At 36.3% G+C, this 27,644-nt stretch overlaps 1 protein-coding gene and 1 long non-coding RNA gene across 4 annotated transcripts in view; one reads left to right on the top strand and one right to left on the bottom strand.

Annotated features, from left to right (window-relative positions):
* Nucleotides 1–1,916: 1,916 nt before the first annotated feature.
* Nucleotides 1,917–25,077, bottom strand: LOC114463812 (uncharacterized). Its single transcript, XR_003674125.1, has 3 exons — nucleotides 24,949–25,077; nucleotides 11,838–11,845; nucleotides 1,917–1,927 (listed from the first exon to the last, which is right to left on the bottom strand). It is a non-coding gene; the product is annotated as an uncharacterized LOC114463812 (long non-coding RNA).
* The window catches only part of arhgap40 (Rho GTPase activating protein 40), a 30,353-nt gene continuing 11,498 nt past the window's right edge, over nucleotides 8,790–27,644 (top strand). The window contains exons 1-5 of one of the 3 annotated variants that reach the window (XM_028447621.1): nucleotides 8,790–8,946; nucleotides 22,483–22,718; nucleotides 24,248–24,468; nucleotides 26,486–26,564; nucleotides 27,047–27,195. In XM_028447621.1, the coding sequence (XP_028303422.1) occupies nucleotides 22,502–22,718; nucleotides 24,248–24,468; nucleotides 26,486–26,564; nucleotides 27,047–27,195 (666 nt within the window). In that variant the 5' untranslated portion in view covers nucleotides 8,790–8,946; nucleotides 22,483–22,501. Of the gene's footprint in view, nucleotides 8,947–14,786; nucleotides 14,911–18,650; nucleotides 18,934–22,482; nucleotides 22,719–24,247; nucleotides 24,469–26,485; nucleotides 26,565–27,046; nucleotides 27,196–27,644 lie in introns of those variants that run through there. The other 2 variants (XM_028447620.1, XM_028447619.1) reach the window with 2 other exon arrangements.

Genomic DNA, 27,644 nt, shown 5'->3' with positions numbered 1-27,644 from the left:
ACTTTTTTTTTGCGTTCCAGGCAACTCGGAACTCGGGATTTTTCAACCCCCTACTTGAAAAACTGACCTGACGTCGGTGCTCCCAATCGGTAAAGTCAGAAATAGATAAGTACCCCGATTTCTTTGATAATCAGTTCACACAACAATGGTAGCACCCATGCAGAAAGACATGTCAGTGGTGAAACACTGATTAAAAGCACTGTAATGCCAAAAATAATATACCTTATATATAGTATTTTTTTTTTAAACTTAACACTATTGTGGAACACAGTAACAAAGGCTATATTTATGTTATTTCCTTTTGTTTTAAAATTTGCTGTTTTCATGATTCTAAAAAGGCATTTAAAACAGTTTTAATTTTAGTTTGATTCCTTTTTAATTGTTGTTTGTTTTTGTTTTTTCGTGCCCTGTGTAATCTTTTATTCCACAAAAAATGCTATTTTTTTTTTTTTTTTTGCTATTTAAAATAATCATTCTTTTAAACACAAACAATAATGTCTACGGTAAATACAAAGTCAGTCAGCCATTTTCTTGAGATATTTCGACTTGCTGCACCTGGAACGCTTTGAAGTTGGAGATCGGAGTTTTCAACTCGGGAATTATGATTTCCGAGTTGAAAATCGGAAATTATGATTTCCGAGTGGCCTGGAATGTAGCACCAGCTAACGTTGATGTGAAAGGAGTGATACGTAAGTTACTGCTCTGTAATTTGTTTTCATTGTGATTTATTGCCTTATTTCTAAGTTTGTTTGGGTTTTTTTCTGCCTAGGGACTGCAGATGCAAATGATCATTTTTGCTATAACCCAGCATAATTGCATCTATTGTTGATCAAATAAATGTTCATTAATGTGCACTGTCCCTATCAATTATCCAAACATTAGGAACATAATACAAGCAACTACTTAAATCAAAGTAGTGTTTACAATATATGGACTTCTTCAACTGTTAAAATCATATTCAAACCCATTCTTTGGTCGAATTGAGTGAGTATTTACAATAGAAAACAATCACAAGTCTGAAGTTTTCTGTCCCTTATGTGCAAATCAATGTATGGACTCCCTCTACTGGTTTATCTGGGACATTACAGGTTTGAATAGTTTAAAGAGCAGTAAATGGCTGTGAAGATCTGTCAACCTCATCCCATCTGCTTACTTGGACAGTTTCCTAAATGTGTAACAACAAACGCCTCTGTTATACTCCCAGTTTAATTTATGATCATTAGTGATCATTTAGAGCCACTCTGAGATCATACTAAGTAAGTGACAACAGCAGATGCTTTGTTTATGAGTGCTAAGTCTTGTTTAATCAGCTCGGAGTAGCTTTACAAATAACAAAAGCTGTAAAAAAGTGAAAACTTTAGCGACATGCTTTCGGAGCGCTAACGCATGCGTAGTTCCGTTCGAGCCGCAACCGGATGTTACGTAGTAACTTACGTTCTCAAAAATAAAATCAAAAAAGGAGCCGAAATACGTAAACAATGAGTTATTATTAATTTTCAAGAGCCGTACGTGAAGGCCTGTGTAAGGCTTAAAAGCTGTTTTTCCTCAGCTATCTTATTATTCTTATTTCTGTTCTCGTTGGCGCAGATCTTAGTGGTTAAGTGCTGTTTTACCTGGAGTTTCCATTATTTGACAGATGGTGGCGTTCCTGTAGAGAAAGATTGGACATTAATTTGCAGCCTTATTTTAATACGTTGGTTCAAATTACTTTGTTCTTTTCCTCAATAAGTAGCCAACATCATTCATCCCTTTAGTTGAAATCCAACCAGCCCCGTGTTTGTTTATTTTATTTTATTTTATTTTATTTTATTTTATTTTATTTTATTTTATTTTATTTTATTTTATTTTATAGTTAATTAATTTATTTATTTATTTAGCTGTGATCTGGCCTCAACAGCTGCATGCTGGAAAAAATGACTTATAAACCCTTTAACCTTTTTTTCCAAAATATCATAAATTTAGCACAAATATGATAATCAATCGCTGATTTTCCATTTTCTTTATTTTGCAAGGTTGACTTGAAAATACTTGAAGTATTGTTTTAAGTAGATGGTGTACCTGTCCAAGGTGGTACACCTACAGTACACTGTGTTACATCCAAGGTGAGAAGACATTCACCAGCACAGCCCCTGACAGGAAAGGTCAACACATGTTTAAAAGACAAAAGTTATTTTTAAAGACAAATTTTGAAGTAAAACAAGCCTCTAACTTGAAAGTTTAGAATGTTTTTTAATATTCTGTGAAAGTAATAAATAAAAGTGCTTTATAAGTTCAGGTGTCCCAAGAACTCATGCTGCTGAGCTCACATCACCTTTACTGTTGCTTTGTTGACTGTTCAAACAAAACATAATCCCAAAGGAGGGTATTACCATGACGGAAAGGAGAAATAGTTAAATATAGCAGGAAATTTAGCTCTGCATGAATACTTCCATTGTCTACAGATTACACCACTTCTTGCAAGTGTGGGGAAGTGGTGGCCTAAAGGTTAGAAAAACTGGATTGTGAGCAAAGGTTTGAATCCCACCACTGGCAGTGGCAGGATATCTGTGTGTACTGGGAGTCGCTATAAGGTACCACCTTATATCCACTGTGGGGGTGCTTCTGGGTTAGAATGCAGGGATGGACTATAACGTTATCTGTTTGAGGTTAAGAAAGTAACTTATTGAATTAATAGTTTGCAATTTAAACATTTTAAGTGGACGGTTGAGCTGTATGATTCCATCTTAATATTAAAGAAGGGCAGAGGTGAACGTAATGGATTACAAGTGGTCATGTTACTCTAATTGAGTTGCTTTTATGGGTACTTGAAGTTTTTTGAGTATATTTCGAAATAAGTCATTTTACTTGTACTTGTTTTAAAAGAAGTAAAGTAATTCATTACATTTCTACACCCAACAATTGCTGAGTAAATTATTATTATTTGTTTTATGACCAGACAACAGAAATGACCAAACAATCAAATGCATCACATCACAGCCGACCAATCAGATTAAACGTAATGTGCAGAGCCAAAACAGCATGGAATGCCAGTTAATTTTCCACAGTTTTAGTGTTCATAAATCTAGCTATACTTATTTAATTACTATGAATTGAATTCATTGGTGTTTTTTTTTGTTTTTTGTTTTTTTAAAGAATTGTGTTTTGTATTTTGAGTAACCTTTTATTTCATACAGATGCCTATGTGGAAAATAATTTGTGCAAGATTTTCTATTCCGTTGTAAGTTTTTTACATGAGATGTTTACTGTATGCGAGGGAACCACAGCAATATTTTTTTTTTACCAAAAATAAATTGAGGGGTGAAAGTAACTAGTAACTTTTCCTTTGAGTACTATTTAATTGAGCTGCTTTTTGCTTTTACTTGAGTAATTTATGTATGACTTACTTGGAATTGTACCAAGGTACAATATCTCAAGTTGAAGACTACTGCAGTAAAGTAGGAGTGCACTGATTTTATTTTTTGTATGTACAAACAATTGATAATAAGTTATGTAGCTATTAATAACACTGTGTTTCTCGACACAGATAGTGTTGGATTATCATGTCAAGGCTAAGGCAATGAAATGTGCCAATCCAGAAAACTTCTTTAAGCCTTAACATGCAAACAAGACTAGCTAGAGCAACACAATTGACAAGAATCTCTGTATAGTTAAATGCTAGCATTAAGCACATGCACACCAACCAGACTGACAGTAACACGTTTGTTTGTCTTGCGGAACAATCTTCATTTTATGAGTACTGACAGGTTCAGTGAAAACCACTTATTATCTTTTCATCGCTTGCCTTTGACCTGCGTGTTTTAAATACTTCCCAGCCCGCATGAGTTAACAATAATTGGCTTGTTCTTATGAAGGTATATGACCTTATTATAATTTGACAAGTCTGTGCAGGAAGTCATGGAAAACAATAGGCTACAAGAGAGCAGCACTAAAGGCGTGAGTTCGAAACGCATACCGTAAAAGGGCATTCTTTGTTTACTTCCCTTTTTGACAGATGCTGTCGTTTCTGTCTGTGTTTAAGTAGTTGATCTTTGTCAGTATAGAAATGCTTTTAAATTAAAAACACAAATACCACAAATGTGCAACATGTTGTACATAGACATGAAAATTTGAAAAACAAAAGTGTGGCATAGTAGCCAATTTCTCCTGAGTAAAACTGAATGTCTATGTTTGCGTGTGCACGTGACACAACCACAAGTCTGATACCTTAGAGCCAATCCCTGATTAATCCAGTGGAAAAGTGGAGTGTGACATCAAAGCACGTTTGCTTCTTCTCAAGTGGAACCCCTGGCTATAAAAAGTCTGGTAAAAATTGTCATTTAAAAGCGACTGCCACAAGCATCCGCCAACATCGTAATGTGATCTTCATGCACGATAACGCATTTTTAATACCTCCGAGTCAGAGGGGAAAGTAATGGATTACATTTATTCACATTATTGTAACTTGAGTTGCTTTTATCGGTATTTGTATTTTTTTGTGTATATTTCTACATCAGCAGTTTTACTTGTACTTAAGTAAGTTTTAAAAGACAGGAAGTAATTCATACATTCCTAGATAACGCGTCAGAGAGATATTCGCTCCACAAACACACATGCACACACACACAGACCTTTCTTGCTTTTATTGGTAGATTATGTTGTTACCCACACATTTGGCATGGCACTGTTTTAGAGTTAATAAATGTAGCTATACTTAAAGCCTGAGAATTGTATTTATTTTGAATTAAAGTCATTGGTGTTATTTTATTTAATAAAAAAAAAAAGAGTTATACCTTTTGACAAACCTTTTATTATATACAGATACCTTTGTGGAAAATAAATTAAGTTCCAATTGTGCAAGATCTCTTCTCTTCCTTTTTAAGTTCATACATGAGATGTTTACTGTATGCAAGGGAACCGTGGCAAGATGTATTTCCAAAAACAAATGTGGGGGGTTGAAAGTAACTAGTCTCTTACTTTAAGTACCATTTAATTGAACTACTTCTTGTTTGTACTTGAGTATTTTATGTAGGACTTGTACCAAAGTCCAATTTCTCAAGTTGAAGTACTCAAGTAAAGTACTCTTTACACCTCTGAGGAAGCCAGGGTAGGCAAATAATTTATGTATGACTTACTTGTACTTGTACTTGAGTACAATTTCAATCAAGTAACAGTACTTCTACTTGAGTAGGATATATCAGTACTGTTTACACCTCTGGTTCTGTATATATACAGTATCTTACCATGCGTAAAGTGACTACAAACTCATCAACTGTTTAAATGTTAACCTATAATGTAAACCTCCGCTCTGAGTATAGATTAAGGAATTTATTTGTAATTTGAATAGCTGTGGAAAAGGCATGAAAAGATTAAGAGGAGGTAGTGTTTTCAGGGGAGCAGCTGAGGCAAAACTCCTTTGGGTCCCTGACATGAAACAATGGCAGGAAGAGATTGGATGCTTTTCTGGATCACTGCCACCACTACCGCACGCACGCACGCACGCACGCACACACACACACACACACACACAGTTGTCATGCAATAAACGAGAATGTAAGACAGCAGTGAGGTCAGTAAAACAAAAACAGGATGTATGCAGGAATTCATCTGTTCAGGAGAAACAATCTCTCAACTTCCAAGCAGCAGAGCCACAGTAACCAAGTCAGGTGGTGTGCGTTAGGAATGAGATAAATAGACTGCCACTGCTGCATTGCTGTGTGAGTGATTTATTATTCTGAGTAGACTGAGATATGTGGCAGGGCAAAAGCAAAGGCTGGTGTGGTGTTTAAGCTTGAGCATAATGAGAGTCATTGAGTGTTTGCTCCAAAAGCAAATGAAAAAAAACTCTTGATTGGCATTTTCTTTCATAGATATTTGCTGACAAAAGTGGCTCCATTGTCCAAGGACAATCTCTGTTGGAAAACACTTGAGTGAAGTGAGCAGGTGCGCCGATTTAAGTCTGAGGCAGAACTGTTGACAGTCGTGCTGACAACCCATTGGTTTTTCATCCACTTTAAAAACATTTGGAAGTACTAGGACTAAACATAGCAAGCAGTTACTTTATTAAAACAAGACAAAAATCTTCACCTTTACTTTTTTAAACTAAGTAACCATCGGTTCTATAGGGCGCCGATTGTAAAGTTGCACATGCTAAAATAAACAGCAACTTTTCGCAATATTTCGCAACAAACCACGTTAAAAAAACGTGATTTTTTTTTTTTTATATTTTTTTTGACCAGATTTACAGCAATGTTTGTGAAATTTGTGATATTGACTTTTCTTGTAAAAGTAAATGTAAATGTAAATGTTAAATCTAAATGTCACGGGTGAAACTAAATATTTAGCTAAAATTCAAATTCACCAGAAGTACCAAAATAAAATGTAATTGACACAGACTAGCGCTATCGTGGTCTATTCAAATGGAGTGATTGTGCTTCACATTTAGATGTAACATTTCATTTGGTATCTAGCATTTAGATTTAAATTTAATATTGAAATTTAATAGTTTACATTTAGATTTAGATTCAACATTTAGATTTAGGTTCAACATTTAGATTTAGATTCAACATTTAGATTTAGATGTAATATTTAACAATTACATTTAGCATTTACATTTAAATTTACATTATATTTCTATGAGAAAAGTACCGGTAAAGATCACAAGTTTCTCAAATATTGCTGTAAATCTGGTCTAAAGTAACATTATAAAAATTCAGTTTGTTGCTAAATCTTGCGAAAATATGCTGTTCATTTTAGCATGCGTAACTTTACAATCGGCGCCCCATATGGTTTGTCACAGGGCTCATACAGAGACAGACTATTATAAGCACTTACATAACCCTCCATATGTCATAGTGACTCTACAGCAGGCATCGTTTTTGACTGGTATACAGAACCGGATTTCCAAGGATACCGGGGTGTACATGCAAACCAATGCAGATAAAAGACTGATGAAAGACATGCAGCATTTCAACCATTCTTCATCACAGCAGCCCTGTATGAAGTCTGCCCCATAAAATATGACTGCATCATCTGCAACAAAAAAAAAAATGTAGTTTGAAATTAATAAATATTCACATGATCCTTGCTGCATTATCAACACCTTTTGTGTTTCACACTCTATATTACATGTGTCAAACCCAAGGCCTGGGGGCCAAGTCCGGCCCTTCAGAGCATCCAAATCGGCCCCCAGGAGAAAATTAAATTGATAGAAAAAACATAAATCCATGTGTTGTACCATCTAAACCAAATGTAGATATGCAAATTGAATTAATCTCCACAATATTTACAGAGCTCAGTTTTCCCATGCTTGCATCACATGATGGCAGTCATTTTTAATCTCAAACTGTTGAAAGATCTCTCAGTTTTTTCAAAGTGCTGCAGTTTTCCTCAATTTTTTCCAAAAAAACTTTCACAAATCAAATAAGAAGAATTAGTTACCAATACAAGGACATTTTAAAGTGAAGATCCTGCAGGGACTGATATCTGTCACATATAATGATTAGAAATTGTCCTGCCTTACATACATTCTGTATCATTTATACCTGGAACTGAAAACTAAGGGACATTATTGTTAAAATTGCTAGTTTTCTAGCCTTAAATCTACTTGGGATCAAACTGGTCCATATTTCGCCCCTGAGCGAAAATGAGTTTGACAGCCCTGCTCTACATTAAAGTCATCAAAGATAAACACTAAGATACAAGATGATAACTGATCATTTCAAACGTTGGATTTAAAAGTGGAAAATGATCAGGTTGGTAAAGTCGATTGTGTGCAGTGTGACCATCAGCAAACTAGATTGTCTCCTAATTCTAGGTAATAGAACAACAATAATACACCCGGTTATCTCGTCCAATGTGTGCAGTCCATGAGTCAGCAGGTCACCATGCTCTATACAGGAAATGCAATTATGTAAAGGCGGACCAAAGTAGTAGATATACAAAGACAAAATAAGGCCAATTTGATATCAATTGTCTGGTTACAAGGCTGCTTAAACAATGTTTAATATTGATTCCTATTAACAGAGATAGTGCTAGTTACCTGTTGTAATTCCTGTGACCTAGTATAGATTATGCAGTAAGGCTGTAAACAAATGCACAAAATAGTGAACACGAACTAGAAATTCTCCCTTTTCAAAAGACTTCACTGAGATTCGTATGAATACGGTTAATATTTGTAGTTCTAAAATAAATAATGAAGTAATACATTTTTAAAAAGGTTTAAAAGAAAAAGGCTGCAAGTTCTCCAGTCAGTAAAGTATTATTCAAACAATGCAAATAATGATGATAAAAATAAAAATAATACATGCATAAATTAAAGAAAATACTATTAACTAATAGTACCTAGTCTTAGCTAAAGCCTTTTTATATTTAAATTTTCCATTTTGAATAAAGTGCAACATTAATAACAGCTTGTAGACCTCCTATGTGCTTCAAAATCCAGGTAAAGCCAGTAAGGATTACTAATTTTTCACTGTAATGTATTACAATGGCTAGATGGTGAATATTATGTTTCATTTTGATTTTTTTTTTTTAATATAATTTAGTTACTTTAGTAGGCTACAATTAAGAATGTGAAGTGTGAATGACGGATTTTATTTTATTATTATTATTTTTTTAAATCTTATTTTGTCATAATAAAGCATGACAGAAAACCATAAAATAATTAAACAAAAAGGAAAATAAAACTCACTGTTGAGCTTCACTCATATATGGAGTTTCTATTGAGGAGCAGCAGCAGCACGTCTACGTCATCTGGTCCTGCTGCTGCTGGCGTGATGACGTCACGGTGAGGATACCGTGGTAGTGTTTACCAGAGAAAGGGAGCAGGTTCCCGCTCATCTCTATCTCCATATGTCTATCTGTTGTCACTTCTCAAACCACCACTTTTTTTTTTATCTTCACTTCATGTGAAATATGTTTTTTCACTTTCAGACAAGCTCAACGGAGGCGTCAATGGCTGTTTTTTTGGTGAGTAAAATGCTATATTTTCTATACATGCTAGGCTATACCAAACTTATAAAGTTTACTTGTTTGTAAAGATCTGTGAATTGTGTTGCCCTGAAGGCTTTGAATTCGTTTGTTTTTGTATTTTTTTTTTTTTTTTTTTAACATTTGCTGTGTCGCGTGGCATTTTTTGGTTGTTAGGGTAGTGACGTGTTGCTATGGGCTTTTCTACGGACTGCACGTGCCGCATGTCAGTGTCTATTAGCTTAAAGCGTTTGATCTTTCTCACATTTTTCCCTAAGCTGCGATTTCTGTCGGTATTTTATTAAAATTAAACATCATTGAGCTAGTTTACATTTCACATTCAACTTATGACAATAATAATAAATAAATAATAATTAAAATCACATATTAAAGAATTTTTTTAATTTATTTTTTTAATAAAAACCAAGTATGTAACTGTAAATGGGGGATTTATTAATTTGTTTTTATTTTGTTTAATACTCCTTACAGGGGATACATTTAGGATTCCCTTTTGATCAGTTTAAACATTAACATTTTTAAAATTCAGACCATTTATCCCTGAGAGATTCTTTCTCTTATTGTTTAAAAACCCCCAAATTATGAATTTTATAACACTATTATTTGCATCAATTGATTAAGTGTTTACTTTCAAATCTTAAATGAATTTACTACATATAGATAATTAAAAGTAGTGTATTATCCCAAGCAAAATTGTCATCTTCTGAAAGATTACCCCAATGTGAAGTACCAATACTGATCATTCTGTTTTCATTAAGTCTATATTCTGAGAAATTTTTAATCCTTAATTTTCAATTTTACTGGATTTAAGATGACTTTTTAACAATAAAAAAAAAAATGTTTGGCTGACCAACATCTTAATATCCTTGGATGTCAGTTTGTACCTGATTCTCTATTAACATGTGAATTTTAGATGAGAAACCTCTTTAAGGAGAAGTGAAGGGTCCTCCAGCAAATTCAGTTACTTTAACTATAAGCTCCTATAATTAACAAAGACCAGGATTAATTCTTATAGACATCAATCTTTAATCTTGCTTTGTGCTAGATGTATATGATTTACATTTAGCTGTTGTATTAATAATTGTTGTAGTTGCACTAGAATAGTTTTTATTTTCTTTTAAGCAACATGTTTTGCTTGCATTCTTTGGACTCTGCAGTTAATGCTTTTAAGTCCTAATGGGAAAAGTCACAGCAAAGTAGTAAGATGATGGTAATCCACTTTGTGCTCCATATGGTTAGTGAAGAGGGGGTATTTCAGCTTTCTTTGCTTTGCACATAAGCCCTGCACTGGGACTCTGCACGTGAAGACGTTTGTTGCCTTTCTGAATACAAGATATTGAGTCACAAATACATACAGTACATAGACTTATAATTATGGAACAACCCAATTCACAATTCACCTAGTGACTTAAGTACACGGCCAATGAATCCACATTAGGATAAGTTCAAGTCTGGGTCTTCTGCTAGGATTTTACATTTTGTTTGTGAAGCCTGTATTTATTTATTTACCTGTATTTATTACCTCAGCCAAGGAGGTAATATTGTCACTGTTGTTTGTTTATTACTTTCGAAAACGGTTTTCAAAAGTATATTAGTTGTCATGTTTGTATGTGTGAGTGTGTGTGTGTGTGTGTGTGTGTGTGTTTGTGTACACGATAACTTGAAAAGTTATGAATGGATTTTGATGAAACTTTCAGGAAATGTTAATAAGACAAAGGAACAGGTGATTACATTTTGGTGAATGTCCGCTATAACCAAGGTCAACGCGTTTTGGCCTATAACTCCCACACACCGTATGTCACACATTCAAAAATCACATAGCCACGCCCATTTCCGCCTGTAATTGTGTTGGCACAAAATCGCAAAAACTGGAAAACCTACTTTTTTCTCTCCAATCAGCATGAAACTTGGTACGTAGAGTCTTCAGTTGGACCCGATCTGAAGTTGAGTAAAGAATTTTATTCCGTCAAAATATGCGCAAATCATTAATGAGTAAAATTTTCTAGCTAGCTATAAAAACGCGAACTGTTGCAAATCTCATTTAAAATAAATGCTAACACCAAATCTGAGATCCTTGGTTGGCATGTGACTGGGGGGGGGATGAAACAAATTTGAATAAAGTTGGCCACCAGGGGAAACTGCAATTATGGGAAATTTATATATCTTAAATGGCAAAACCGATTTTTATCAAATTTGGTGGGTATGACCCTGGGTCGCTCCTGAGGCCATATCTCAAAGTTAATCATGATTGGTCAAAGTGGGCATGGCTTATTACAACATAAACTACAAACATTTATTTCAGCTCAAAATATTATGTTGAGGGCTGTGAATTTTACAGAGTATACATAGAAGAGCACCCATACCAAAAAGTGCACCACTGGGTGGCGCGATAATGAGTGCAAACGCATTTTGGCCTGTAACTTTCACCATCAGCCTGTCATCCTTTGTGACGTACTTCCATGGACTTCACAAAACCTGGGGGCTGAGTCGCGCATACGCGGTCGTTGACAATGACAAATTTTGTCAGTGATGGAAACAGCTATGAACGAAATTGGGCGTTTCCCAAAGTCTGTGCTGCACAAGCGCTTTCATTTGTTTGTGCATGACAAATTGTAACCAAAGATAGACCTTATTGCCATTGGATAACTCCACTAAATGTTGGAGGGGGATTCGGATCAATATGTGGTTTCTGGATCAGTTTTAAAAAAAAAATGAAAAAAATCTCTCTCTCAGCATTGGTGGAATTTAAAAAATAAAATCTCTGTTCGTGATTGACCAATCTTTATTAATTACCCCACAGAGTTTCATCCAGATCGGATCCAGATTGTGTCCATACATTTGGATCTACTGTATCATTATTAATGGGGATATACATTTCTTTCTTGCCTTTAAGGTGTGTAAAGTGTTAAGTTCTCATTTTTTGTGACATGTTTTACATCTGAACTGAAACAATTCTTGTGGTCATTCACCAAAAACTGAATTACTGAGAGAGAAAAACTTCCTTGTGAAGATGACTGACATAATAAGCCAAAAAAATACGTTTCTACATTGGATATAATTTTAGTAATGCACCCTTTGTACATGCTTTTATGTAAGCTGATAATTAAACCATATTACCAACTGATGTTCAATCTTTACCATGTGAACTGGTTTGGTTGTATTGCATTGCTGTGGCCAATTCATGATACTGTTATAACCTATATAACTATATATATATATATATATATATATATATATATATATAGATTTTTTTGTACATGATGCAGTTTTCTAAAAAGTTTGTGTTCCTCTGCCAAAAGTTCTCACAGCGTTTTTGCTTTTAATTGCCCTATATCTGTTCTGATTATTCAGCATTTTCATTCTTTATTACTCATAAACCTGCACGTGTGTTCTGTCTGATTTATTTATTTTACAAACTCTTTTAAACATTAAAAACAGGATATAAAGAGTGCACCTCAGGTAGCTGATTATACCAACTGGCAGTACTATTTTAACATATCGTGGGTTTAAATCTGTACTTCTCCTCTCTCATGTCCACTATTCGGGATGTGTTACTTATTCTTCATTTTTCATCATTGGTCAGTATCTATCTAACACACACAGCCCCCATTCCTCCTCTTCCCCCCATGCATAGTTAATGCCATGGTTGCAGAATAGATGGCTAAGCAGGACTTGCGGCTGAGCGGCTGTCACGTGTCATCCGCTGGTTTACATGTAGATGTGTAGTGTCACGTTTTGAACTCTCCTTTTCATCCTTGCATATCTTTAAGCTAAGGAGGATTGTCAGATGAGGCGTGAAAAGACATGATTTAAGAAGACATTCAGAGATAATACAAGAACTAAATTTATAGAAGGGAAAAAACTGCTGCTGATGCAGCGGCAGATGTACGGCAGTTATGGATATGATTTTTTAATGATTTAGAGAGAGTTATGTGAGATGTTTAATAAATAAGGAAAATAAAGAAGTAACCAGTAAATGTGGGACAAATGACTAGAAAGCTAAAAGGCAAAGCCACATCCCTGTAGCTTCTTTAATCTGTGTTGATCTAATTAAAGATCACCTGAGTTTAGGAGGTCAAAGGGAAAAGTGCCAATAAGGTGAGGCACATGCAGTAAAAAGAAAAACAACACAAATCCACCTGATAACTATTAGGCCAAGAGGAGACAGTGACCTGATTTGGTTTTTGTTCAATGCTTTTTTGGTTTGCAATTTAATGCAAAAAATAAAAAGAATGACTTAAGAATGCAGCAATTTATTTAGAACACATAATCAACTATAGGTGTGGCAAGTTAAGGTTCCCTGTGTAAATTTAATCATAGTTCAGCTCTTTGGCAGCTCAAAGAAAGTCAAAAATGATTTTCACTTCATTTATCACATGTTCTCTCCTTCATGTCCACTCCCTATTGGTTTATTGTGGAAATGCTGATGTCATCCTGCAATACAAAAAAAACAAGCAGGTTTGGGTAATTTGTGTCATTTGAAAAGGTGGTGATAGTTGTCCATATTTCTGTTAGTTAGTTCCTACTAGTTATTATGTCATAGTGTATTTTGCGTAGAGCTTTAAAAATCTTGACCACAGGGCATACGTATATTCAATGGATAAATGCATGGCATGGGTAAAATAGTATTTTCTAACCTGTTTATATATTTTAAAACTGTTCTAGGACAGTAATGCATGTATCTGGTTTCTACCCCACAAAGCCTAAAATAAAGTGTATTTTTTCTTCTTTCATTCTCAATAAAAACTGAAAATTAATGAAATAAACAAGTAGGGGTTGGCAATAAGTTGGTGCAAAATGCACAGCTTCATGACAATTTTACCAAGTACCACACTGAGCTACATTATCCATTCTGACATGGAGGAATGAACAATTAACCTTATTCATACTTTTACGACCAGGCACTGATTCATTGCATGAAAAGTTTAATATTCACTCTTTCATTTCAAAGAGATTTTCTTACCTTGGAGAGTAAGAAGTTTGGAAGTTGGATTTGGCCACATCTTCAAGAAAAAAAAACATCACTCAATGGAAATCTTAAAATGAAAACCTCAAAAGTTCACTTTCAATCTCTTTTAAATACGCTCCTAAAATAAGCCCCAAAGCTCCTAAAATGAGACAAATACAGCACAGCCCCTTGTACGAATTTAGTCTGAACTCAATTACGACATACTACACATATAACATCTTCCTCACCTCTTTTGTACCATTTTGTGCTCAAATGACCATTTGACAACCACCCATTTGTTAGAGGTTGAGTCAATAAACTTTCTAGTGATGTCTGGCTACATTTTAAAAAATGTGTTACGTGGTTAAGCAGCTTTAGATATTACAGATGTGACTGATGTTATCCATGATTTGTCTCAGCTTAGCTAAAGACCTTTTCTTACCCACCTCGTCAATGGTATCCATGGGATAAATTAAGAATAAAGCAGTGTCTTAGAAGTTCCTTAACAAAACCCTTATCTCCACTTTTTTTATTGGTTGAGTAATTAAAGAACATGCAGATGAAATGAAACCATCCCACTGGTATAGGCCAGTATGGCGTACAGCTATTGAATCTCTGTGACTCATCCGTCCAGTCCTCAGCTGCAGCCCCGTTCATACCAGTCATTCATACCATGTCTGTCCCAGTCAGCTATTTAGCCACTTGGCCACTCTCCCTCCCCAGGACCCTCATGCAGACCTCCCTTTTCCTGCTCCAGGATACAATGTAGTGTCGTTCCTGCCAACGCACTCAGACTTGCACTGGTTTTCATGCATCTGTGAATCGAGGACATTACAAGGAAGCAGCTTGCCAGTGGCAGGCAGCTGCTGTTTCCTACAGTTTACTGCACTTTTTTGGGGGGGGTGGGGGGACACCAGCACAATGCCATGGGGAAGAAGTGGCTCTGCAGCAGCTTTTCTGCTGCTTTCAGGGAGGGTACGCACTCGGGCCAAGGCCAGGTAAGATTAGCCTTCTGCTAGTATACTGCTCTTAGTGGATCATGTGACATTTAATTGTAATGCTGAACATAGTGTATATGTGTTATTGAGATTCATTGGCTTATTGTATTCTTTAGCATTTAATGTCTTCTGTTGCACTTTAGTTTGAATGAATTGTGGTTATAATTCAGAATCAGTGCTGACCATTACATCCACCAGGCCACAGATGATATACCTGCACCTGTGATTAAGAGCTCCGAGCTCGAAGAATGTGCGTTCTGTTTCAGGAGTTAGGAAAAACTTTCTCAAGTCCAAATGAGCTAATTGTTCTGTGCAAGCTAAGAGGCTTTCAGTGGAATTCAGCTATTGGGATTATACTCTGATGCTTTCAACACGGGCCACGTTTTCAAGTGCATTACAGAGTTGTATGATGGGGTTACCTTGTGTTACTTGCGACAATTTATTTTGAAGGTAAATAGTGTATTCATACAGTGAAAATGGCTTCCTGTTGATTTGCTGTTTAAAGAGAAAAAAAAAAACAGTATAAACACAAACATTTTAATCAGTGCCTAACTGAATTAAAATGGAGCTTGTGTTTTATTCCCTCTTTATCTTTCCTTATTAAAGCCAAAGTATATCTTATTTTGTAGCATTTTAAACTTGCAGTTTTGCAATTGTCGTCATTTTTGGATGAAAATATAATTGTTGATGAGAAGAGGTCCCATTCTAATTAAACTGTTAATGCAGTCCAGTTAAATTTGCCACAATTGGTTTGTGTAATCTTAAAAATATAGGTGAAAAAAAGGAATTAGATTAGATAAGTCTTTGTCATTGCATAATCATAAATGTACAACATACAATATTGGACCACAGTCCCCCTCGATGCAAAGTCAGTCACACACAATATATATATATATATATCGGATTAAAAATAGTGCAAAGAGGCCATTCATCATTACTATTACTATTGTTAAATATATAATAATTAGACCTAATTGTCTAAGGTCACTATTGGAATAAAACAAATGTCGACAAGAAGGTACTTGTGATTATAGTTCAAAAACATAAAATATCAAACAGGATAATTGACAAATACTGTATGTTATGTTGCATCTAAATGTCTTTATTTAAGAAGTTTGTCAATCATGGAGCAGAGATCCCAATATTAGCAGCAGGCTTTAGCTGTGTCATGTCCATTTAATTGCTAGTTTCTGACAAAATGACTAAATGAGGACGCAAAACTAAACTTTTTGTAAAGTCTGTAAAATCCCCTATTGAAGTTGTACTGCAAGTTTTGTCTATGTTTTAACGAAGCCATATTCCCAAGGTTGGTTATAAAAATAGAAAGTATGTAGTCATGCATAATTACACTATCTGGCCACATGGGCGTGAATGGATAATTATCTCAAATTTCCAAATGGAATTGGCAAACTATAGAAATGGGTTGTTTATCTCTTGTCATAACCAGCTTTACCTTTAACATCTACACTGATATTGAACACTTCAAATTGGGGTAACAGAAGTTCATTAAGGGAGGGATCAGTTTGGTATTTGGGAAGAGTTTAAGGGGATCTCTGAGTCATTCTTAACATATTACTCTACTGAATTCAAACAATGATGCAATAAAAAGCTCTTTGGGTCATACATACACTTGTTATGGGCCCCTCCAGGACGTAAGTCAAAGGGCTTGAGGGGCTGCAACATGTTAAGGATGCCAAACACTAAATCATTTCTTTATTAAGGCAAAGTACCTGAAATTAGCAACAGAAACATAACTGAGAAACAAAAGGGACCAAAGTTAGCAAAAGTGGAGAGGACACTTGGAACAATCACATACAAATTTGTCATAGCCATGCATCCAAACTACAAATAAAAAAACAAACACTAAACCTACAGCAAACTAAACACAAAAACAGAACTACCAGTAATTACCAGAAGAAAATAAAGTTGCAAATGTCATACGTGGTGATGCAGAACCTCTCCCCACATTTCTTCTGCTGCTGCTCCATCTTTGTGGCTCCCTCAACAAGTATCCTCAGCCCTTTTATACACTTCCTCCTCCCTCTCTACCTGATTACTGATTTGAATCAGGTGTTTTAGGTGAGCGACGAAGGAGGAAGATCAGCTGAGAGGCCACGATTTGCACCAACTCAGTGTCTTCAATTAATATTTGGACAGTGATCCAACTGTTAGCAGTTTGTCTCTGCTCGCCACCGCAATGGGTTTGAAGTGTAACAATGGTGTTAAAAAGAAAAGGAAAAATACCAATAAAAAGAAAAATTAACAATGGGAATTAGATGCACCTTAGTTGCTGATTTTCAGCATTTTCTGAAATGAAGTAGGCCAATGCTCTTTCTAGTACGCCAATTTGCATTTCCAATGGGTCCATTGGATCGCCTTCCTGCATTGCTCAATATTTTTTGCTAAATTGACACATTATGTTTTTTGTTTGGTTTTTTTTGTATAGAGTTGTGTAATAGGGATGCACAATATTGGATTTTTGGCCAATATCTGATATGCCGATATTTTACAACTCATTTGCTCGATGACCGAGACAACATTTCCCCCCACACACCTATTGGTAGAGATCATCTAGTTTCTGTAGATTAATTAACATACTGTATATACTCTCTATAATGTTGGCCCACTGGCAAATTCAGACATAAGACAAAGCTGAAAGTGATGTAACATCAGTAATCATTCCTTGTGCAAAATAAGAAAAATATACGTTCTGTAAAACACGTCATATTTATTCCAAATATTATGTGCCATAGCTATTTATATATTAAAAAAACCTGGAATCCTATATATGAAGAAAAAAAACAAGTCTACTTTGAGATCACTGAGTGCCTCCCACCTCTGTAAGCACTCCCCAAACACAAGATGCTTAGTCACGCCTCTCCATGGGCGATGAGGCATCTACGGATATAATGGTGAGCTGATCAAGGAAAGAAAGCATTATTTTTTCAGTTAATTTTATCAGTGGGATGGCCCATGTCGAAACCTAATTTTAAAGTCAATATTGACAGATATAATAACGTGTTAATCTGTGTACCCTTCGTTCTTTGGTTATTCCATTTTTAAACCAAATCAGAATAACAAATAAATGGTGTGGTTATTTTGTTTTACTGAATTAAAACCAAAACAGAAATACAGAAAAATCACAAACCAAAGAAGCAGCACTGATCTCGTCAGTGCCATTTTGTTTTAGCTGCTACCAAACCATTTATATACTGTAGCTAAACTGAAACAACTGGCTTTTTCTTTATAATAGACTTGGTTGAACCTTTTCCTTCATCACAGCTTCCAGTGATGTATTCTATCACATATCTGACAGAAACAAATAAAAGCAGACCTGACTGAATGACCATTCGTAGATGTTTTTGAAAACTTTGTTTTTATTAGAAGATCTTTGTATTGTCCATTCTCTTTCATTTGTGTCATTGAGGGCAGAGTGAGAATGCAGAGGAAAAGTACTTGAAGCAAGGTGATTTCTCAACAGTCATTTTGTTTAAGATTATGACTAATTAGGCATAATGTTAGCCAACAACACGTGTGGCGTGTTTCAGATTTTTTTTGAATGATAGTTGAAGTAGTAATAAAAAAATGACAATCTGTGAAAGTATGAGCAGTTAACGCAACAAATGCGTCATGTGTAAAAGAAAATAGAAGGTGTTGACTCTGCTGCCAGCATTCCAACTCCACCTCCTTTGAGTTCTCAAACCTGCCACTCAGCTTTAAGCAATTGTGAAAATGTAAAACATGACTTCCTCTTACCACACAGAGACGAGAGCAGTAGATTGGCATTCGCATGTTGATACATTGCCTGGAGTCCATGAAGCTTGATTCTTTTCTACAAGGACTAAACTTGCCAGATTCTGTCATTGGTTTGGATATGTTAAGCAAAGAGGTGGTTTCTGGGATCAGACCTGGGTCCAATATGGAGTTTCCACACACAAGATTGAACCGTTTTAGGCTCCGTGCACACCGTGGCCCGGCAGGGACCAAACGCAAGAAGCTGGTATTACAAAAGAAACGATCCAGGTATGTGTGATGGAGTGTGTTGGAGCTGAAGGACCAATGCGCTAATGCGCTTGTTTCTGGGTGGAAAATTGAGTTAATTGTGCAAATGAGTGCATGTGTGGGTGCACGGTGGCTTGGTGGTTAGCATGTCTGCCTCACAGCAAAAATGTCCTGGGTTCAAGCCCTGGGGTGGGGTTTGCACTTTGTTCTGCCTGTGCTTGTGTTGGTGCTCCACAATCCTTAAACATGACTGCTCGGTTGGTTGGAGTCTCTATATTGCCTGTAGGAGTGAATGTGAGTGGTTGTGTGTCTGGACATTGCCTTGGCGATGGACTGCATCCCTACCTCACGCCCACTGAGAGCTGGAGAAAGGTACCAGCATAGCGACCATGAAAGAAGGAGCATGTGGGTCAGAAAATTGATGGATTTCATGTGTGATTAGGGTAAATTAAAAAAAGAAACTGTTGAATGCTACGACCTAAAATCTCTTTTTTTAATTTTGTTGTACCTCGTGTATGATGACAATAAAGCATTCCATTCTATTAGATGCTTTCTAAGCCCTTTTAGATGGGAAATGAATATATCCCATCTAAATATATATATATTTTATTCACCTTTACTCAGAGCTGACAGAAAGACTTTCCTCTCTATATATTATATATAATGCAGATGAAGTTGATTCCTTGGTTTGCACATTTTTCTTTTAAATCAGTAATTGGACTATAAACTAGTACTACTGCCCTTCTTTTCTGGGTGACAAAGAATAGGTATTTGCAATACTCTGGGAGAGGAATAATAAGTCCACAGAAACACAATCAGCACCATATGAGGTTTTGGATTAAATGCCATTCAACAGGCATATAACACAAAGGTTGGCTCCAAAACTTCCAAGCTGTGTTTTGTGTAAGTTATGTAACATTTAAGCTTCTATGCAAGCTCTAACAATGTCAGTATTGTTGCTGTAATAAATCAGTGTACGAGCGGCACTGATTTATTACACGTTTCATGTGTATGTGATCTTTGTAAAATCACCTGAAATGATCAAACCAGACATCTATTTTGCGTGTTCAGACTCATGGGGTATTGAGACACATTCAAACGTTCAGGTCAGAAGTCTATTACTGGGGAACAACACTATTGCCACACACATCCGGTCCGTAGAGCCACATACTGCACATTTTTAGAAGCTACTTACCTGCTGTTCCACCCAGGCCAAGTGATTGGTGCATTGCTTTTCAGCAACCACAATCTCTGCTAAGGAGATGATATTTTCACCATTACTTCAAAAATAGGCTACTTCATTGATTTTGACAAATTTTTAACCATCGATAGAACTGTTGCCATGGAAGATTCCATTTGGATCAATATACGGATTTTGGATCAGTCTAAAAAAAAATCTAAAAGTCCCTATCTTTCATTATTGGCAACATTTTTAAAATTCACATCTTGGTTAATAATTGACCGATGTTCATTTCATTTGACTCGTATATGTCAGACTGGTTTCTCAACTACCCCACTGAGTTTCATCCAAATGAGATGCAAATCGAGCATTTTGATGTGATTTTTCAAAAGATAAAAAGGGAGTGTCCATACATTTGGACCTACTGTATTGTTATTAATGGGGATATCAATTTATTACAATCCTTTAAAGTGTGAATGATTAAGGCACCATGGCACCAAACTCAGTAATTCTTTCTGTGTTTGGTTTTTATGTCACTTTTAAAGGACTTTACTATACATTAATCTTACAGACATTACTGAGGTCACCAGAACAATAACAGCTATTACACCAGTGTAGAAGGTGCAAAATCTTCACAGAAAGACTGCGGCTCAACCTCCAATGCTGTAGTTTTTGAGGCAGAATTACATCCTGCCTCGTCTTCATCCCTTGTCCCTGTCTAAAATCACAATGTAATCGGGGTCATTGGAATTGCATTAAAGTTACCAAATATTTTTATATGTAGTACAGATAAGTATTGGTATCAAAAACACATTTTCAAATTTATTTTCAGCTTTAAATAGAGAGAGATTCAGGGAAGTTTTACATTTTAAAGATGTGGTGAATTTAAAACACACTACATTAAATTAGGTCAATTTGATTGAATTGCTTATAATTGCATTTTTCCAAACTATCACACAACTTTATTGGCAGTGGCTATCCGTACAGTTGCCAGATCAATATACCGACATTCTCAAGACTAAACCTTACCCTAACCCTAACTCTAAAAATGGTTGCGATATTGGGTTATAACCTAACCCTAACCCTAACCGTAAGACGGTACGTACTTGTACTTCGGTAATCGTACCAATAGCACCGTGGGTTGTCCGTACGGCAACCGTACAAATAGACACTTTTTTGGCAGTGTAGGGTTGCCGTATCAATATACCGACATTCTATTCGTACGCAGCGCCCCTATTTGGCCAGTTTCGGTCACGTGATAGGTCAGTCATTGGCCAGTTTAGGTCACGTAACTTAGACTAAACTTCACCCTAAACCTAACCCTAACTCTAAAAATGGTTGCGATATTGGGTTATAACTTAATCCTAACCCTAACCCTAAAAATTGTTGCGATATTCGGTTATAACGTAACCCTAAACTTAACCCTAACCCTAAAAATGGTTGAGATATTGGGTTATAACCTAACCCTAACCCTAAACCTAACCCCAACCCTAAAAATTGTTGCGAAATTGGGCTATAACCTAACCCTAACCCTAAACCGTACAAATAGACACTTTCTTCTTTATTTGCCACATAGTATGATATTAGTGAGAATGTAGTGTTTTATTTGTATTATTTTAATTGTATAGCATTGGTAGTAAACACATTTGCATGGTATCTAAAATAGCATAAAACTGATTGCACTACAACAAACCATTTATGGTATCAACTAGTAAAATGATGTTAGATAACAGCTGAAATGCTCTGACAAACCCACATACTACATCTACATGCTATTCTTTAGGAATGTAAATGTAAGCCGTTGGTATGAGTGCTGAGATTTGCTGACTTGAAGAATGTAACTGAGCCACACATCAATGCAGTGACTCAGCTGACCACTTCCTGTTGGTCATATTTAGACTGAATGGTGAGTGTTTACTGGCTGAGTGTGTCTCATTGTCTACTGAGAGTAGTGTTTGTCTGTTATTCATCTTGAGGAAAAAACAGTTATTGTAATGAAAATTATAATTGTTTCTAGATAATCCCATTTTCCCTGTTTTATTTACAATAGGAGGAATATGCAGATGTGTTTCAGTGAATAGATAATGTAATGGGGTGTAAACATTATACATGATTACACTGACATCTAGAGGATTTTCATGGTACTGGACCTCCTGTGTGTATTCTATGAGAACAAAAGAGATCCCCCTTTGTGTCCGTTCTGCGCTTGCCCTCCCTCCATCCCTCTCCATCTCTCTCCTTTTGTCTCTCCATCTCTCTGGACTATAGCCCGGCACCTTCTCTTCACTCGCCCTCTTGTCTTTATTACCATCATTTTTATCTCATCGCTTGTGCGTCTTTGTTTGCATGCATGCGTGTGATTTCTTTACGTGTGTGTATGTGTGTACCAGAGATACCAGTCCCACCGAGATGAGCGTGGATTCCTGGGCCAGCCCACAGGACCAGGCAGCTGCTGAACTCACTCACAGCACCAACACCGACACATCACCCTCCTCACTGCAGGACCAGGACCAGCATCCCGACAAACTGTGCCTGGACTCATTCTGGAGTGAAGTGGAGACCATCAGACAGGGGTGTGGCGAAGCAGACCTCGAATGCACCAGAAGGGAATCCAGACAGTCTGAAGGTATAACTCTTCCACTGGTGGATTCCCAGAACCATTCATGAAGACTTCCTCATGGGCATGTGTCATTCTCTTCTAACGCATTACTGTTCAATCTCAGGCACTTCTCAGCTTCTCTAGCAAATGATGTGTTCACCATAGCAACACATCATTTTTCTTGCATGCGGCAAAGCACCACTCATCACCATGACGACACTGTCAATTGTTATAAGGCGGAGATTGTTTTTGATGCAGGAGCCATTAATGAATGCTCACGTTTAGTGAGAGTGCTTCCTTTGTGCTGCGCCCATGATTGGACTCATTATGCTTTAAATACACCTTTTTCACTCCATGTTAGACAGTATCTCACGTGTCAAAGTCAAGGCCCTGGGGCCAAATCCGGCCCATTTAAAGCATTCAATTCGGCCTGCGGCAGAAAGCAAAAAAGTCAGAGAAACCATTACCAATTCAGTTGTAGAAATCTTCAGTTAATACACGAATTTAACTCCACAATATTAGCAGGGCTCACATTTTTCCCCATGCTTATATCGCATGATGGAAGTCATTTTTAATTGGAAATTGTTAAAAGACTTCTACTCAATTTCCCCAAAATCCTGCAATTTTCTTCAAATTACACCACAAAATATCCCCAAATCAAAATTGACCACAAAATCAAATAAATGTAAAGCAAAGATCCAGCATGGACTGAAATCTGTCACTCATTGCTTTGATATTAGCTGTGCCGTACATATTTTATAATTTATTTATACGGGGAAGTGCAAACTAGAGCACAATAATGATAAATGACTCATTTTCCCGCCTAAAATCTGAAGCTCACTTAAGATAAACTGCTCCATATTTGGCCCCTGAACTAAAATGAGTTTGACACCTCTGGACTAGACGCTTTATTAGAATTTTTATCCAAGACGTAAACACTCTGAGAGTGGACGTAATTGTTTGATTTCTTTTTTCATTTATTTAAGTTTTTGATCCGTTTATGATCTTGCATACTGGATTAAACGAATATCTTCTGTGTGGTTTTGGGTCAATTCTTATTAAGCAAAAGTCGAACCATTACACTTAAGTTCATATCAAAACAAATTCTAACTAAAAATTAAGCTAATGGTAATCATTTCCATTGTCATTATCTGGAGTTTCATATCTAGCAAACTTTCACTTTGGTGAGACAAGAGAACAGATAAATCAGAAGATGGTGTGTGTGTGTATGCTGTCATTTATATTTGTTTATAAGCAATTTGTGTTGTTCTGTACCACAAATGATCAGTAGATGCTTTGATGCTTTCTTTATGAAAGAACTTGTAGGGTTACATCAAAGCAATCAGCAGATGCTTCTGAGGAAGACTGACAGTTGGCAATCGAAACGTGTCAGGAGATCAAAGTCAATTTCAAAGTGCATTTCCTGAAAAAAGTTGTCTGAATAAATTCAACATTAACATATTATTTCAAAAAAGCTGGATTTGCTAAGTATTTGTTATTTAAACACAAATACTGCATGTTGTAACATGTTTTTGGTGTGTTTGTTTGTTTTTCAGAGGGAGAGCAGGAAGAGCAGTGGTTGGCTGATGCTGGCTTGTCGACGCTTATCAGTGAAGACAGCGAGGATGTAGACAACGCTCTGCTGCTGTCCACTCTCACACGGACGCAAGCCGAGGCCGTTCAACGCCGGATAGATTCCTACACACTCTCTCTGAGAAAAAGGAACAAACCTCCGCCACGCGACGTCCGCGACGTCTTCCATTCACCCATTGCTCAGGTGAGATTAATGACATATAAAAGACTGAAGAAAAGATGTCTCATAGAGCTCTGTATGATTTTCTTTTCTATTTCAAATGAAGCTACCTTTTTCCTCATGGTTGAATACATTATATAGGCCAGTTTTTATGTTTCTGAAAGCCAAACCTTTCTACACTAGGTGTACTCAACCTTGGGGTCTGGACCCCATTTGGGGTCTTGAGACACACAGAGGGAGTCACCAGATTCCTTCAAGAAACTAAAAATATTTTTTGAACAATTTCAGCCCATTTTTGCTTGTTTTTACCCTTTTTCCGCAACTACACCTAACGCCATATTTTAACATATTTTCATCAGTTTGGCTTCAATTATTTTTGACAATATCAATAAAGGTTTATTCTATTCCATTTCTGCCACTTCTCCATCAAATTTCAATGCCTTTTCTGCAATTTTTTTCCACTTTAAAGATATTTTTGGCACCCTTTTTTACTAGTTTTCCCACCTAATGTCGCATACATTGGCCCATTATTGTCACTTTAAGCCTCTTTCACCACATTTCATGCTTATTTTTGCCAATTTAACCACATTCACCAATCGTCATGCCAATTTTTGCCAGTTAAAACTAACCCTCTCCCCCCATTTCTTTACATCTTTAAGATGACTATACACTATTTAAGGAGCAAATTATAATAAACTTTCTGTGCTGTGATGAGAACTAAAGCCTGACTGAAATTTATCAATTATTTTGTTGAATTGACTCAGTTGGTTGAAGACCACCTTCTCAATGATCTTGGCTATGAATGGAAGGTTGCTGATTGGTCTATAGTTAGCCAGTATAGAGGCATCCAGTGTTCTCTTGTTAACAGAGGTTTCAGAGCAACTACTTTCAGGGATTTTGGTACGGTGCCTGATTGGAATGAGCAGTTAATTATCTGACACAAATCAGTGACAATTGACTTTACAACAGTTTTAAATAAGTTTGAGGATATTGTGTCAGGGCAACACGTTGATGGATTCAGCTGCTGAACAGTTTCCTCTATTGTTTTTGGCTTTACTGTAATAAACTTGTTGTTGACTTATCCCTCAGTGGTTGAAGCTGTTCAAGCTTTTTGTTATTTTGCTGGTTTGTTCTGATTTATGACCTTATTGATTGTATTTTTTCGTTGAAATATACAGCAAATTCATTGCATTTTCCAGTTGACAGTAATTTGGGGGCTATCTGATCTGGGGTGGTTGTGAGCTTTTCAATTACAGAAAACAATTTACGAGAGTTGTTGACATTTTTAGCAATAATTTTAGAAAAGTATTGCTGCCTTGCTTTGAACAAGCCATCATTGAATTTACACAGACTTATTTTGCACAGTTCTAGATGAATTTGGAGTTTTGTTGATCTCCATTTACGCTCAGCTCTTCTACAGTCAGATTTCAATTTCTGCATTATCTCAGTCCCCCTTCAAGGTGTTTTCTGTGTGTTTGGTTTTCTTTTAGTTTTGATTGGAGCCACCATATCTATGACATTACAGACTTACAGAACAATGGACCATCATTTTGCTGACTTTGTGGATGGGCCCCAAAAAGCACTCCCCTTTGTACCCCTGATAGATGGCCTTATCTCCACATGACTGTTCTTCACTGTTCATGTCTGTGTTCAACCACCCTCAGCTACATTGAGGATCCCCGGTCTCTGGCACCTTTATTTTGGGGGTTGCGTGCTGAAAAGGTTGAGAACCACAGGTCTACATCACAGGCTGTGTACAAAAATGCAGCATGCTAGTCTTATAAAGTGTTTCTCAGGTGACTGTCTTTGTGCATTGCTCTGCCTTGTTCCACTCAGACATGCGTGTGTTTGAAAATAAAGAGCTGTGACATTCAAAGGTCAGGCTTTGTCTGTGACACCCTCTAAGGGGATGCAGAGAAGCTGTTCTTTGAATCAGGAAACACTGCAAAACTGTGTCAATCTGCATGCTGGACAAAACAAATCATACTGGTTTTTGAACAATGTTTACATATGAATTGTATTTGTTGTTTTTTTTCAACAGAAACTACTGCCTGATTCTCAGGAAAGTGAAGAACTTGGTCAAAACAGCATGGCGTCAGCTACCAAAACACCGCTATCATGTAAGAGCAGCAGAAAAGCAAGTATAATAGTAACAAAAAAATAGCATACACAGCTATTTTATATAGCAATTTTTAGTTTCAAAGCAATAGTGATGTATGTGATAATTACTTAGTTTTTTCACTGTGATGAATAACATCCGTGATCATGATTCTTGATTTGTAGCTGTTAAATCGGACTTAAGGACAAAATTACAAATTACATGTTTTTTGTTTAGGTTTCAGTATATTTTGGCCTTTCTGAATGATGACACTAAAATCTAGTTTGTGCTTATTTAAACTCCTCTTCCTGTGTTGTGACACGTGCAGTTAAGAGAGAAATGGAATTTGCAGTACATTTCCTCATGCTAATGTCCGTAATGTGCTGCTATTTGTTTTTTTTCCTGTCCTGTCCTGTTTTTTTTTTTTTTTTCTTTGCTGTTTGTCTTTGATGCGTTTTGAGTTGTGAAATCACTGGTACGTGTTTGTGTATCTGTCTCACTCAGCTATAACACCTGAACATCAATCGGGTGTCGCCAAAGAAGAATTTTTCATCACTGACGTGGCATACTGCGAACAAGCCGTGATCCTCATCAAACAAGCCAAACTTCCCCAGAATACCATGCAGCGACGCAAAGAAGACAGCACCCTGCCTGTAAGCACGTCAACACGCCCTTTACGTCGCACTCACCGCTCAGAATGACGGTTTATATGTTAGGTTAAAAATAGTTTGTTTTCAGGCTTGTGATTATTGGAAGATTTGAGGAAATCTCTATTTGCAGCTCTGCAGATCTGTTTCTGAAAATTATTTACAATTACACACCTTTGAATGCAAGGTGGTTGACTTACAGTTAGGAAAAACTGCCTAACCAGCATGCCACATGTGATGGTTTAGTTTATTTAAAGCTCAGCAAAACCTGATTTAAATCATGAATGTACATTCTGAACTTAAAACAAAAGCAGAGTTGTTGAGTGATAGATTCTAAGATTTGGACAAACATTCTTTGTTTTAGGATAGAATATTCTTTATTGTCACATACAGTACTTACAGGTGCATATATGAAATGTATTCTCATAAAACAGCACGAGCTCCATTTGCTAACT

Source organism: Gouania willdenowi, chromosome 5, assembly GCF_900634775.1.
Source record: "Gouania willdenowi chromosome 5, fGouWil2.1, whole genome shotgun sequence".
Classification (NCBI taxonomy): domain Eukaryota; kingdom Metazoa; phylum Chordata; class Actinopteri; order Blenniiformes; family Gobiesocidae; genus Gouania; species Gouania willdenowi.
The sequence above is the reverse complement of the archived record's forward strand: the minus strand, read 5'-3'. Positions and strand labels throughout refer to the sequence as shown.